The 15,080-nt window shown below is 51.6% G+C and overlaps 5 protein-coding genes across 5 annotated transcripts; 3 read left to right on the top strand and 2 right to left on the bottom strand.

The window, feature by feature from the left end:
• Positions 1-5,505: 5,505 nt before the first annotated feature.
• N7525_009135 (uncharacterized protein) lies at positions 5,506-6,204 on the bottom strand (the record flags this gene model as incomplete). The annotated part of the gene is made up of 1 exon (XM_061214610.1): positions 5,506-6,204. One exon carries the CDS (start codon positions 6,202-6,204, stop codon positions 5,506-5,508), a length of 699 nt encoding a protein of 232 aa, XP_061069041.1.
• Positions 6,205-6,501: 297 nt separating this feature from the next.
• On the bottom strand, positions 6,502-6,870 carry N7525_009134 (uncharacterized protein; the record flags this gene model as incomplete). The annotated part of the gene is made up of 1 exon (XM_061214609.1): positions 6,502-6,870. The coding sequence occupies one exon, from the start codon at positions 6,868-6,870 to the stop codon at positions 6,502-6,504; it is 369 nt and encodes a 122-aa protein (XP_061069040.1).
• A 634-nt stretch (positions 6,871-7,504) lies between these two features.
• On the top strand, positions 7,505-9,597 carry N7525_009133 (exonuclease/endonuclease/phosphatase family protein; the record flags this gene model as incomplete). Its single annotated transcript, XM_061214608.1, has 2 exons — positions 7,505-8,508; positions 8,910-9,597. 2 exons carry the CDS (start codon positions 7,505-7,507, stop codon positions 9,595-9,597), a joined length of 1,692 nt encoding a protein of 563 aa, XP_061069039.1.
• Positions 9,598-9,768: 171 nt separating this feature from the next.
• N7525_009132 (reverse transcriptase) lies at positions 9,769-12,597 on the top strand (the record flags this gene model as incomplete). Its single annotated transcript, XM_061214607.1, has 3 exons — positions 9,769-10,194; positions 11,230-11,694; positions 12,133-12,597. The coding sequence occupies 3 exons, from the start codon at positions 9,769-9,771 to the stop codon at positions 12,595-12,597; spliced, it is 1,356 nt and encodes a 451-aa protein (XP_061069038.1).
• A 315-nt stretch (positions 12,598-12,912) lies between these two features.
• N7525_009131 (uncharacterized protein) lies at positions 12,913-13,407 on the top strand (the record flags this gene model as incomplete). Its single annotated transcript, XM_061214606.1, has 1 exon — positions 12,913-13,407. The coding sequence occupies one exon, from the start codon at positions 12,913-12,915 to the stop codon at positions 13,405-13,407; it is 495 nt and encodes a 164-aa protein (XP_061069037.1).
• Between the last annotated feature and the right edge of the window lie 1,673 nt (positions 13,408-15,080).

The raw sequence follows: 15,080 nt of genomic DNA, 5'->3' as shown, positions 1-15,080 counted from the left end.
GAATTACATAAGGAAGAGCTTCAAAAAGTCAAAGAAGAATTTACCGCCCTCAAAGAAGAGTTTAGCGCCGCCCTTGCAGAAGTTCGGCACGAGCTACAGACCCTGGCAGATAGACCCGCGACCCCTCAACCCCACCCCGAGTCGTGCTCCCCGAACAACCATGATGCGATTCTCCGCGAGATTCAATCTTTACGTGAGGAAATCAGCGCCCCCGCTCCCACGAGTTCCCCGTCCTATGCAGATGTCGCGCGCACTCCCCCAACCAGTTACCCAAGCAACATACGGACCCTGTCAACGCTGAACACGACACCGACCACCTTCACCGAAACTTTGTACTGCACGATAGACACCTCGAAGATGACCGAAAGTGAAAACGAGAGGAAATCTGCAGGCTCAATCAGGGCCACAATCGAGAAAGAGGTCCGAACGATGGATGATCACACTCACTGGCGCTGTCGCGCGGTTACTGTCAGTCCAAGAGACCCCAACCGGATTAGGATCGTATGTCGCGATGAAGCCGAGCACCAGCTGGTCAAGAAAGTGGCGGAAGAAAAGATCGGAACGGGAGCCCGGGTGCTCCGGGACGAGCTATACCCGCTTAAGGTCGACAGCGTCAAGAAGTCTGCAGTACTGGATGAAAACCATGACATGCTGGTAGGAGCAGCCGCAGCCCTAGGTGAGGAAAATGAAACTACAGTCGCCAGGATAACGTGGCTTAGCAGTAAGGAGGCCGCGAAGCCATATAGGTCAATGGTCGTGTACCTCACCAAGGGTAGTGACGCGCGGAGGCTATTAGCCGACGGATACTTCCACGTTGGAGGGGAATCCGGGACAACCAGCGTCTTTAAATATCGGCCACGACCGATGCAATGTTACAACTGCTAGGAGATTGGTTATAAGGCATTCCAATATAAGAAGACCCAGAAATGCGCAAAATGCGCCACGGAGGGCCATCATTATAGTCGCTGTGATCAAGAGGTCCCAAAGTGTGTTCCATACGGTGGGCCACATGAATCGTTTAGCAAGAATTGCCGGAAGCTCTACCCACCACGCCATGAATAAGAAACTTCGAATGATCCAATTGAATGTGAGGAAGTAGGGTGCCGTGTATGAAAGCTTAATGAACGACGAACAAACTAAGGACGTAGTGGTGTTAGCGATTTAGGAACCCTAGGCGAGGAGGATTTAGGGACGACTCTTGACCACCCCGATAGGACACCACAAATGGACGAAGATAGTTCCCTCCACCTAGAGGGAAGGTAGATGGGCGATCCGAAGCATGCTTTGGATAAATAAGGACGTGGAAGCGGAGCAAGTGCGGATAGAGTCGCCGGATCTGACAGCGGCCGTGATTCGGCTTCCCGAACGACTGATTTTTATAGCATCAGTTTACGTAGAAGGCGGGGAAGTCTCTGCGTTGATCGACGCATGTGATCACCTTAGAAAGGCTATCATAAAGGTACGGCGAGACACGGGCGCTGTGGTGGACATCATTATTATGGGAGACTTCAACCGCCATAATCAACTCTAGGGCGCGGACGAGGTGTCCTTCGGAAGACAGGGCGAAGCAGACCCGACCATTAACCTTATGAATAAATTCGCTCTTAGTAGCTTACTCAAACGAGGCACGAAAACATGGCATAGCGAAGGACAGTATGGGGACTACAAGTCTACAATTGACCTCGTCCTAGCCTCCGACAATTTAGCAGACCTAATGACCAAGTGTGTAATACACGGGACTAAGCACGGCTCCGATCACCGGACGATCGAGACTATATTCGATGCACCGTGGTCAGCCCCGAAGCATCAGGAACGACTTCGTCTGAAGAACGCGCCATAGAAAGAGATTAATACTAGAATCGCGAGCACCCTGGCCACCACTCCGTCGGAAGGCACAGTGTAGCAGAAAACCGACCGACTGATGTCCGCAGTCTCAGATGTAGTGCATACCTTAACTCCAAGAGCGAAACCATCGCGACACGCGAAGCGGTAGTGGACAACCGACCTAACACAACTCCGTCACATATACACATACTAGCGCAATCGGGCTCGCTCGGAGCGACGGGCGGGGCGGAAAATACCTAAGCTCGAAAAGATGGCCCAAGATGCGGCAAAGCAATACCATGATGCCATCCGCAAGCAAAAGAAAAAGCACTGGAATGAGTTTCTCGCAGACAACGAGAATATCTGGAAAGCCGCTAAGTACCTGGAATCGGGAGAAGACGCGGCATTCGGGAAGCTACCACAACTCGTCAGAGCAGATAGGACCACCACCGCTAACCATAAGGAGCAAGCAGAAGAGCTGTTGTCCAAGTTCTTTCCCCCTCTGCCGGACGGGATTGAAGACGAGGGGACGAGACCATAGAGAGAACCAGTGAGGATGCCCACGGTTGGCATGGAAGAGATCGAAAGACAGCTTTTTACTGCTAAATCATGGAAGGCACCGGGTGAAGACGGTCTACCGGCGGTAGTTTGGAAGATGACATAGCCGACTGTCAAGCATAGGGTTCTCGATTTATTCCAGGCGTCATTAGGAGAAGGCACGTTGCCGACACAATAGAGACACGCGAAGATCATACCGCTTAAGAAGCCGAACAAAGAGGATTACACCATTACGAAGGCGTGGAGGCCAATTTCACTCCTAGCGACATTAGGCAAGATACTCGAATCAGTAGTTGCAGAGAGGATTTCACACGCGGTGGAAACGCACGGATTACTCCCTACCAGCCACTTCGGTGCCCGAAAGCAGCGATCCGCAGAGCAAGCGCTAGTGCTTCTTCAAGAGCAGATCTACGTAGCATAGCGTGGCCGACGAGTGTTGAGCTTAATCAGCTTCGATATGAAAGGGGCCTACAACGGAGTGTGTAAGAAACGATTGATCCAGAGGATGAAAGCGCGAGGCATACCAGATGACTTGCTACGGTAGGTTAAGGCATTCTGCTCTGAGCGAATAGCGACCATCCAAATCAACGGGCAACTTTCTAAGGCTCGAAGATTGCCACAAGCTGGCCTCCCCTAGGGCTCACCCCTGTCTCCTATCCTGTTCCTATTTTTCAACGCAGATCTTGTATAACGGCAGATTGACAGCCAAGGCGGTGCGGTTGCTTTCGTGGATGATTTTACCGCGTGGGTGACCGGACCAACCGCGTAGAGTAACCGGGAAGAAATCGAAGCAATTATCAATAAAGCGCTCGACTGGGAAAGGAGAAGCGGGGCGACCTTTGAGGCTGAGAAGACAGCTATCATACATTTCGCTCCCAAGATGCGTAAATCAGACCATAAGTCGTTTATCATCAAGGGGCAGACGGTTGTGCCCAAAGACCACGTCAAGATCCTGGGTTTATTGATAGACACGAGACTGAAATACAAGGAATATATTGCGAGGGCCGCATCCAAGGGCCTAGAGGCAGCGATAGAGCTTCGGCGACTTCGGGGCCTCTCCCTAGTAACAGCGCGGCAGTTATTTACATCAACGGTGGCGCCGGTTATGGACTACGCCTCCAATATCTGGATGCACGCGTGTAAGGACAAGGCCATGGGGCCGATCAATCGAGTCTAAAGAGTTGGAGCACAAGCCATTATAGGGACGTTCCTCACGGTCGCGACCAGCGTAGCGGAGGCAGAGGCCCACATTGCCACCGCACAACACCGATTCTAGAGACGGGCCGTGAAAATGTGGACGGATATGCATACGCTACCTAAAACTAACCCTCTCCGCAGGGGTACAGACCGGATCAGAAAGTTCAGACGATATCATCGCTCGCCACTATACCACGTAGCGGACGCGCTTAAGCACGTCGACCTAGAGACACTAGAAATAATCAACCCGTTCACGTTGGCCCCATACGATGAACGCGTGCAGATCAATGTTAATAGACAAGATGAGCCTCAGACTGAAGCGGGCGGACTAATGCAGATCGCGGTCAGCAGCTCGGCACGGAATGAGCTAGTAGGATTTGGAGTCGCAATCGAGAAACAACCTCCTCGAAATCGGAAATTAAAGTTCAAAACCTTTTCCGTCACATTGGGCGCGCGAGCAGAGCAAAACCCGTTCTCTACGGAGCTGGCAGCCATAGCACACATGTTGAAAATAGTAGTGGGAATCAAAGACTACAAGATTACGTTGCTCACAAGCAACAAGGCGGCGGCGTTCACGCTAAGGAACCCTCGACGACAGTCTGGCCAGGAGTTTGTTTGCCAGATGTACAAGCTGATAAGCAGGATGCGGAGGAATGGAAACAGCATCAAATTCCACTGGATCCCTACTACCGCAGACAACAAGCTGTTAGGTCTGGCTAAAGAACAGGCCAGAACTGCAATATAAGAAGATGCTCTCCCACAAGAACGCGTTCCGAGGATGAAGTCGACAACATTGAATATCGCACGGTCCCAAGCAGTCCCTAGCAATGAGCTGCGAGAGAACGTAGGAAGACACGCAAAACGAGTAGATGCCGCACTGCCAGGCAAACACACCCGGTAGTTATATGATCGCCTGACGTGGAAAGAAGCGACCGTACTGGCCCAACTCCGAACCGGCATGGCTAGACTTAATAGATATCTTAATCAGATTAATGTAGCAGAGACCGATGAATACGATTGCGGATAAGCAAGAGAGACCGTGGAGCACTTCCTCTTCCGATGTCGGAAGTGGACGGCGCACCGAACGGAAATGTTATAATGCACCCAGACTTACCGAGGAAATATATCCTTCTTCCTGGGAGGAAAATAGCCTTCTGATGATCAGAAGTGGACGCTAAACCTAGAGGCAGTACGGGCCTCTATACGTTTCGCCATTGCGACGGGCCGACTCGAGGCCACTTGAACATATCAACGAACAGAACTCCCCACCCCATTCTTCCGACCCTACTCACCCACCACCTCGTGCTACAAACGGTAGACGCGCTTCAACTGCCGAAGATAGGATGTTGAACACTTGAAGAAGCGCCTTCAAGCCAGTCTACTAACTAATACTAACCCATAGGGTCCAACTATGAGATTGAAAGCTGAGAAGTCAATGCCGAAGGAAATACTGTATGGGCTCCAATGAGACACGGCGTATGCCTAAACATGCATGTACTGATAGATTAGTGATAGTTGCCCTTTCGGCTCAGCCGCCGGGCGTTAATGAATTGTGTGTGTGTACAGTACATGCAACGTTTAGACGGAAAGCTACTCAGTACTCGGATGATCCACTACCTCAAAATATTGGCATAACTTGGCTCCACCTGTGGTGGACATTCTGCCCGGGCCTGTGGATATGCACATATTTGATGTGTTGAATATTGATCACTGTCTTATATACGTTCAGCTCCTTTTCTTAGCTCTTTTCACCTGGGGCTTCCAATACGGCATGGGGCCATTGAACGGCACTCTGGTTATACAAATCAACGACACCCGAAAAACATTCAAAGTTTGAGCTCACGTTCAAAGGCACTATTTAATGTTGCCATATAATCTATTTAAACCTTTCAAAATCCACGCGAACCAACGCCAAGCAGGTTGTAGCTAAATTATTTCATGAATAGGGATTGCTTTCTTCACGTTTTCGACCCAGCGCCGAATGTCTTCTACGAAACGTCGAGCAATGCCCATCTTTATTCCCTTGCCGATGAAAAATCCTGGGTCTTGATCCTTGTAGACCTGCTCAAGGTCAAGACCATCCTCGAGCATCAAGTCACAGACTTGTCGAAATGCAGCCTTGAGAGTGTCATCAGTGACATTTGACACCTGCCACTCACTATATTCTCTGACGGCTTCGTCTCTAGATCCAGGGATCTCGAGCGGGCTTGAAGACTTCAAGTCAACAGCTTGGGCAGCCGAAATGTCAGATCCAGAGACCGAAGACTGCGAAGGCAGGACATTGATATTGATAGGAGGATACGGTACTCCATTTCCGATGATATGTCCACCTTTGCGATGGCTCTTCTCCAGTCTCTGCTGCTCTTCCATGAATAATTCCTCGCGTACCGTTTCCGGCACATCCTTGTGACCGTCCAAGACACCACCTTTTTCGACGTAGGTGACTAGGCGTCTCAAATGATGAGTTTTCAGTTGATAGTGCTTTTTTCCCCACTGGATCCACCCAGCAATAGGGGCCCCCAGGGCATGTCGACGAAGCGCATCGCATAAGATTATAAACGCTGCGCCAGACTGGCTTTTGTCCCGAGGCATCCTCCTCCGCATCCAGCTGGGCATCTCTTTCATCGAGCATCCTGCTCGTGACAGAGGATTTTCCTCTTTTCTCCACTTTCCGACCAACGGCTGCAGGGGAATGACGATTGTCTACATAGTTGAAACAGATTTTCAGTGTGAGTTCCTTACCACTGGAGAACAGACCCGACCACATCAGGAGCTGCTTTTCGATGGCATTCCAAATGATTTCGGTGTCGTCAAATCGTTTAGTCAGATTGCGCTGTGTGCGATCATTCACTGAAACGACAATGGCAGTGTCATCAGCTCTTACCATGCGATGGCGGGCAATTTTACGCCGAAGGACCTTCTCTAGCTTAGCTTCTTCTCTAAGAACAGCTGCCAGTAGGCACTAGGAGCCAAAACGAGGTCTTCCTCCGTGTCCTTAGACACCTCCCGGTTGTTAACGGCCACTCGCCACTCTATACGGTAGTGAATACAGGTCGGCGGGTCCTGGTTGTAATCTCTTCCATCCTCCCATTCGGACAACTGGAGCAGCCTGAGAGTATCTGGTTGTGACTGATTCTCAAGCCCACCAGGCGAGGAGGGACTGTAGTTGGACCGCGTTGCGTAGGGACTGCCAATGTATCCAGGGGTTGGAGCGTACAGCGAATTGTGTTCCCATGGCTCAAACACTTCGGGTTGAGATATGGAACCGACGTGATATGGGCTCTGCGACATCTCTACACACGATTACAGCCTTGAAAGACCCATGTCAGCTTCTCCGGGTACAGTATACGCTGATAACGAACGAAAATCGCAGTAGATTAACAGGAATCATGGAAACAAGAAGCATGTTTTCCTACCGGGTTACCTCTCTATGGTACCACCGCAGCCTTCTATTGGGTATCAAACGATTGTAGGCGAAGGCTGCCTGTAATGAGTAGACCGACAAGTGGGAGAGTGGGAGATGAATCTTGCCAGAATGTTTAGGATTCATCTTTTGTTTGGTTTGTTTGCATGAAAGATTCGAATTGATTCTACAGGAATTTACGGTACTAAAACAATGACTTATTTAATATTACCGACGAATACAATACCGTCCTACAGGGATTACAGGGGGAGGTCTAAAATTAGATTAGCGTGTTTTGAGTCAGGGTTTGGGAATGGATTCGAGAGAGTGTAGTGGTAAAGCTGATTTCGAATATTGCTGTATTGTGCGCAGCTGTACGCATGGAGAGGACGACTGTACCTTTCCTACACAATTGGATCGACTGTACAGCGCGAGCGACGTTGTGATTAAGATTATTCTGATATAAAACTGCGACGTTGTGTACCGAGCGGGAACTAACCCCCTGACCGATGGCGGACCCACATGCGGGAGGGCCCGAGAGCCCCTCCCACAAACACTCAAGAAAGCACCGACGGCTTCACTGGGGAAGACCTCGCAACCAGAACCACCGTCGAGAACCGGAAGCGAACCCGGAGTGGAGATGCCTTCAGTCCTTCGGATCCAGCCGGTCGAATCACCACCAAGGAGGTGTGGAAACTGATCGGCACACTGAAAGACGTCATCCACCACCAAACCGCGACCATCGCAGCAACCCAACAGGAACTCCAGGAGGTCAAGCACAACCAGCATGTTCTCCAGGAACAGAACGAGAAGCTATACGATGAGGTGAAGGCGCTGCGGACACAAATCGAGACCAACCCCCCGGCGACAGCAACCAAGACCTGGGCCGCCGTCGCGGCGGAGGGCGGCAATAGCGCCTCCCTGGTGAACCCCCAACGACCCGAGAGAGACCAGGATTGCGTCAGAATCAGCACCCAGAGGACCTTTGTAGACCCACGAGACAACGATAGTAGCGATGGAAACACGTTCGGACGATATCTCCCCGTCGATGCCGCCAACAGCCATATTCGTACCGCGTTGCAGAGCGACACCGCGACCCAAGACACCCAAGTAGCCGGTATCGGCACTACCAAAACCGGCTACATTATTCGATTCAAGAACACGGAATCAGCCGAGATAGCCCGCAGAAACACAGAGTGGCTACACAAGCTGGGCAATAACACGAGGCTAGTGAAGCCACGATTCGGGGTCGTCGTATACCGGACCCCTACGGAGGAATTTGATATTGAGACAGGGGTCGCCCAGGCGACGGAGAAAATCATCGCGGAAAACGACCAAGCGGATCACAGCTTCCACATTGAGGAACTAGCTTGGATGAAAGCGAAGGATAAGACCCTAGGGAAGTTCGCGTCACTGGGAATCTGGTTCGATTCCCCAGAGGGAGTGGAATACATGCTTCGAAAAGGGTTCCTTGTCAGCGGACAACTCATCACCAGTGTTGAACGACGCGAAATCAAGAAGAAGAGGTGCTTCCGGTGCCAACGGTTCGGTCACCTGGCGTGGTTATATAAGGAAACACCACGATACGGACACTGTGTAGGACAACACGAGCGGGAGCGATACCCGCCTGGAGTGAGAGCCCGGTGTCTGGATTGTAGTGGTGAACACCCTACGGGCGATCGAGAGTGCCCAATACTATCGACCTCCAACCCTACCAGATGCTAGAGAAGAACCTCCGTATCCTACAGTTGAACATGATGAAATCGGGACCGAGGATGGAGGCGCTGATCAACGATCCCTAGAGCCTAGATCTGGACGTTCTGCTGATCCAGGAACCATCTATTACCACCTACCGAACGTATATCAACCACAGCGCCTGGCGTTTATACCGACCTACAACTCTGACTAACGCCGTTCGATTTCGCAGCTTACTCTATGTTAATCGAAGAATTTCTACCTTATCACATCGCCAACTACCATGCGACCACCCAGATGTCGCGGCCGTTAAGATCTGGACAGCCGACTCCCAAACGCTGGTATTTTCGGTCTACATACCTCCAGTACCACTTTTCACGGGCAACGACTCGTCAGCATTACCAGCCCTCACGGCGATACAAAACTCTATTATAAGCGCCACACAAAATGAGCAGCGCGCGACGAGCATTATTGTTTCCGGTGATTTCAACCGACACCATCCAATGTGGGGCAACAACTATATCGCTCCTAGATTCATTGAAGACGCCAGCGACCTGATCGATTTCTTCCAAGCCCACAACCTCCACGGTTGTCTCCCTCGAGGGACGGCGACTTACTGGGCATTCAACAACCCTGGACAGAACTCGACCATTGACCAGACGGTGACAGATAACCTGGACTTGCTCATCAAATGCCATCTGTATCACGAAAACTATGGATCCGACCACCGTGCCACCTATTCAGAATGGAACCTTCAACCCCGGAGCAGGCCAAACACCAAAGCAAGGAAGGCGTATGAGCGCGCGGACTGGACTAGGATCGGCGAGGAAGTAGCCCGACAGATGAACCTATGGAAGCAGATCAAGACCCGGCTAACACTCGACCGGGTAGTGGAAAACCTTACAGCGGCAACGGCCTAGGCGGTCGACCGGTTCACACCCGACACACGCCCCACACCATACTCCAAGCGATGGTTCACGCCAGATCTTAAGACCCAATAAGTCGAAGTCAACCAACTGCGAAGGAGGTGGCAGGCAAACTGCGCCGAGCTGGGAAGAGAGTATGCTAATACCACGGCTGCCTTCGAAGCTATGCAGCAGAAACGACGAGCGTGGACGAGGACCATCGAAAAAGCCAAGTCCTCACACTGGAAGCAGTTCCTGGACGAAGCTGGTGAAGGGAAGCTCTGGAAGGCTGCGACATACATGAAGCCCCGAGAGACATGGGATTGCGTCCTAGCACTGCGAGTGGGCTCGGAGGAGTGCACCCAAAACAAAGAGAAAGCGAAGACATTCCTGGATGCGTTCTTCCCCGCCATGAGTCCACCCGAGTTCAACCCACCTACCACACCGGCGACGGAACTCCCGTGGCACCTAATCACAGAACCGGAGATTGAGCGATCACTGAAAGCAGCCAAAGGGAATACAGCGCCCGGGGAAGATACCTTACCGATGCTGGTTTGGAAGAAGCTTTGGGGGCATCTCAAGGCCTTTATTGTTAGCATCTTCACAGCGAGTGTAGAGCTAGGGCACCATCCGAGACAGTGGAGGAGTGCAAAAATTATCGTCCTACGAAAACTAGGCCAGCCTGATTACTCAAAACCTGGTGCCTACCGCCCAATCTCACTTCTTAACACGCTTGGCAAGCTCCTGGAGGCAGTGATGGCCCGACGGTTGTCCTATCTGGCGGAGAAACACGGCCTGCTACCAAACAGCCAGTTCGGCGGACGGCCGGGTAGGACCACCGAGCAAGCCCTACTAGTGCTGTCCAGTGCGATCGACAAAGCCTGGTACAAGCACAAGGTGGTGACCCTAATCGCCTTCGACCTCAAAGGTGCCTTCAACGGAGTAAATAAGACAAGCCTAGATGCGTCGCTGCAGGCAAGACGGATCCCGATTGTGGCCAGAAAATGGATTGCAAGCTTTATGAGCGACCGGCACGCCAGTATTGGGTTTGACGACTTCCGCTCCGAGACTGCTCTGCTATTGAATGCTGGGCTAGCTCAAGGATCACCACTTTCCCCCATCTTGTTTGCATTCTTTAACGCCGACCTAGTCGACCAGCCCGTCGACTCCTAGGGAGGTGCATCGGCATTCATTGACGACTACTTCCGATGGAGAGTGGGGGGCTCGGTTCAAGAAAATTTAACTAAGATACAGTCCGAGGATGTCCCTCGTATCGAAAAGTGGGCACGGAGAACTGGATCCTACTTCGCGGCGGAGAAAACCGAGCTTATCCACCTCACCAGAAAGAGGGGAGAGCATATGGAAGGACGAATTATCTTCGATGGGACCGACGTTAAGCCATCGCCTACAGCCAAATTACTAGGGGTGGTGTTCGACCAGGGACTTCGCTAGAAGGAACATATCCAGCAGGCTATCAAGCGCGCCACCAAGACCACAATCGCCTTAAGTGGACTACGACACTTGCGCCCAGAGCAGATGCGACAGCTCTACCAAGCATATATCGCGCCTATAGTTGACTACGCATCGACGGTCTGGCACGACCCGCTTAGGGACAAAGTTCACATCCGACACTTAAACACAGTCTAGAGAACCGTGCTGATCAGAACCCTATCGGCGTTTAGGACGGTAGCAACCGCGACCCTAGAGGTTGAAGCCTATATACTTCCCACGCACCTTCGCCTTCGCCACCGAGCGCAGCGTACGATTGCGAGACTACACACTCTACCTCGCGACCATCCCATTTGGAGTGCTCTGTTAAGAGCCCAGAACCGTAGGAACAATGTCGGATCATACGCCCGCTTCCCATTAGCAGAAGCGCTGAAGACTATGGACGTCGACAGGCTTAATGAACTAGAGACGATTAACCCACGCCCGCTACCACCGTGGCGAAAGGATGCCTTCACAGAGATTGAGCTTAAACCCGACCGAGAGACAGCGAGAGAAAGGGCGGCGTCCGCAAAGGACACGTCAGACATCGTCGTCTACTCAGACGCCTCCGGGCGTAAGGGTCATCTAGGAGCCGCTATCGTCGCCCTCAACGACAAGGATAAGGTAACGGAATCTCAACAGGTGCAAGTAGGGTCGATGGAACGGTGGTCGGTTCATGTAGCGGAACTCATAGGGATCTTCTACGCGGTCAGCATGACATTCAAATTGGCTCACCAACGCGCAATCGTTGGAAACCAAAGGCAAGCAACAGCAACAATCCTTTACGACAGCAGATCCGCTTTATAAGCAACCCAGAACGTGAGAAATAGATCAGGGCAACGAATCATCCATGCAATCCTCTAAGCAGCCACCGAGGTTCAAGCAAGGCATGTGGCCCTCCGCCTCTAGTGGATGCCGGGATATTGTGGAAACGTTAGGAACGAGGCAGCGGATCGACTCGCCAAAGAAGCCGCGCAACCGGGCAAAACCTATCCTTTCCGGCCGCTACTAACGAGAGAGAACGCCTTCCTCCGCGGCAAGATCCATACTCAGTGGGAGTAGGAGTGGAATTCAAGCACCAAAGGCGCGCACCTACGGAAGGTGGACGGCGCGCTACTAGCGAGGCACACCAGAAAACTATACGGGAACCTGCCCAGGAACCGAGCATATTTACTCACTCAGCTACGCACGGGCCACAACTGGTTATCTACCTACGCCAAGAGACTCGGCTTCCGCGACGATGATCGATGCGAGTGCGGCGCGCAGGAGACGGTCAACCACGTGTTGCTGGAATGTCCAAATCTACGAGACTTACGGACAGAATTAAGAAGAAATGTCGGGGACGCGATGAACAGCGTGTCGAGTCTGCTAGGAGGCTCAAACGAAGGTGAGAGAGGTGAGCCAGACACCGTCTCAAGGGCGAAGACGGTTCAGGCCGTATTGGACTTCGCCGAGGCGTCACAGCGGTTTCGCAGTCGTGCGCCACAAGGGAAGCCTAACAACGGGAGCGGCAATGGGCCAGGGTAGGCCGTGACGAGGCGCTAAGTTCCTGTCAGAAAGTGGATCACTCTATATGTACATTATCCATGATTTATAGTTGTTGTATCCTGCATATCGTTCGCGAGGGGACAGGGTAAATGAATTCTACTACTACTACTACTACTACTGCTGCTGCTGTATTGTGCGGAGCGGTCGCTACTGTATATTCTCGGGTACTGTACATGTCCAACCTGGACATAGAGGTAGTATTCGGACCGGTCGCTACTGTATCGGGGGGGCTACTGTACTCCATTGAGTGGTCGCTACTGTAGAGAACAAGGCGCGTCTGTACCTGCGGAGACCATGGGGATGACCACGAGAAGCCAGCGGGTGGGGCTGGACCCTCAGCTTCCAGAGCCCCCAGCCCGTCGCCCATCTCCCATCCTCGAAGCCGCAAACCCCGCAATCTCACCCGAATACCCCAACGTTGAGGACTTTTCTCTCGCCGAGGATGATTCTCACGATGAGGATTACTTTCTCGTCTCAATCACCTACGACTACTCCACCATCACAGCCCGAGCTCGTTCGTTCCAAGGAATAGTGCTTGCTGGGGCCACTCCGCTCCAACTAGCCCAGAATGGCTTCTATTACCGACCTTCAGGAGTTAGCAATGTGGCATGCTGTTTTGCCTGCCAATCGACCAAGCACTTATCCACCTTCCAATGCACCCCGTTCGAGGAAGTGCAACAACTACACGAGGAAGACTGCATATGGCAGATAATCTCGTGCGATTTGAAACACCACCTCGGAACTCCTAACAGACCCCCCTCCCTTAACCACCGCATTCTCCTCCCCTAAACGGTCAACTCCTACCGCCGATTCCAGTACACAAACTACAGACGACTCCAGTACAAAGACTCAAACTCAATCCACGCCGATTACATCTACTATAGCGAAGGAACGGTTGAACACTAACCTAGACTGCCGTTCCAATCCGCTACCCGCCATAATAGACCCAGAGCCTCAACAACCTCCAACAGCCCACTCTCCCCAGCCTCATCAAACGATACCGTCCATCACTTTCTCGCCCCAAAACCAACAAACAACGTATGCTTCCGTCCTCCAGCGACCTGTCACATCTATACCGCAACCGACTCCTCCAGTGCAAGAACCTTTTCTTCCCGCCAACCCCATACTCACAATTGAAGATCTTCATCTTCGTTTTCACAATAAACCGTCACCGTTCCATCTCGAGAATAAGACAAGCTAACGCTCAATCAAACGAACTCGGAACAAAACTGCATCTGTCACTCAGTCACTGTCCAGATTCTTAGCCTCTGCTTTGCCCGCATTCTCGCGGTTCCTAACAGAGATGCAGCCAAAACCGGATACTTCGTATCCGTCTCATCCGCAATTCCACTATAGCCGCGCCATAAGGGCAGCCTAACAATGGAAACGGCAATTGGCCACGATAGGCCGTGACGAGGCTCTAAGTTCATGTCAGAAAGTGGATCAATCTATATGTACATACCCGGATATATAGTCGTCGTATACTGCATATCGCTTTGCGAGGGGTCAGTGTAAATGAATACTACTACTACTACTACTGCTGCTGCTGCTGCTGCTGTATTGTGCGGCCCATGCATGGCCGTTTTTTATAGAATCACCCGAACCACGACGAATACCATGACCTTTCCGCAACCTCTGTACGATACTCCGTAGTGGTGTATGCACGTGACTCTGCTGGCTTGTAGATTGATTGGCTATTGATGGCGAGTTTGTGGCATCCAGCCTCGCTTCTCTAGATAATTGGGAGATAACAAGCCAGGCCACGGATCCTTTCCTCCATAGAACATATTACTGTAGCCAACGATGTAGAGAAGTGAATCTGACAAATGAATACAACCACTTCGAGGGGTACGGTATAAGTTCCCGCGTAAAGCTAATGGATCAGAGAAACCAATGTATGATTGGGGATTGGGTACTCTGGGTATCTTTCTCCACCTTGGAGTAGCATGGCTGACGTTCACTTCATCATAAGCTCGTCCTTGGTGCAGCGACCTCATCTGTTCGCATCCTAAGGGACGAAATCAACCCATAGAAGCTTCTGGAGCATTGGTTGTCATAGTCGCAGCTGTATTGGCCGTTTTCGATTATGTACAACTGGAAGCAAACCAATAAGGACTTTGTTGCTTTAGGGTGGAGAAATGAGTAACTAAAAGCCAATTGTATTCCTGCTACAATACCATCATGCCATTGGCCAGCTGTTACTCCTTTCTCCACCTTGGGGTAACGAGCTCTCCAGACGTCGAAAAAAGAGCGGGGCTGTAGGCTTAACACTTAATACTTTTTCCCTCTTCTCGTATTTGGTCAGGCCATGCCATGCCAGATTGATACTCCTGGTCGAAAGGGCCAGCAAGTATCATGCACAAAACCGGACCAGTGGGTATAGTACCCAGGTCCGTTTCAGTCAAGAAGTTTGTGGCATTTGATTGGAGAGTCCTGGCTTCCTCTACTTGCCGGACCCTCTA

Source organism: Penicillium rubens, assembly GCF_028828025.1.
Source record: "Penicillium rubens strain IBT 27055 chromosome Unknown utg000003l_segment0_segment0, whole genome shotgun sequence".
Taxonomy (NCBI): domain Eukaryota; kingdom Fungi; phylum Ascomycota; class Eurotiomycetes; order Eurotiales; family Aspergillaceae; genus Penicillium; species Penicillium rubens.
Note: the sequence above shows the minus strand (reverse complement) of the source record. Positions and strands in the feature narration are given on the sequence as shown.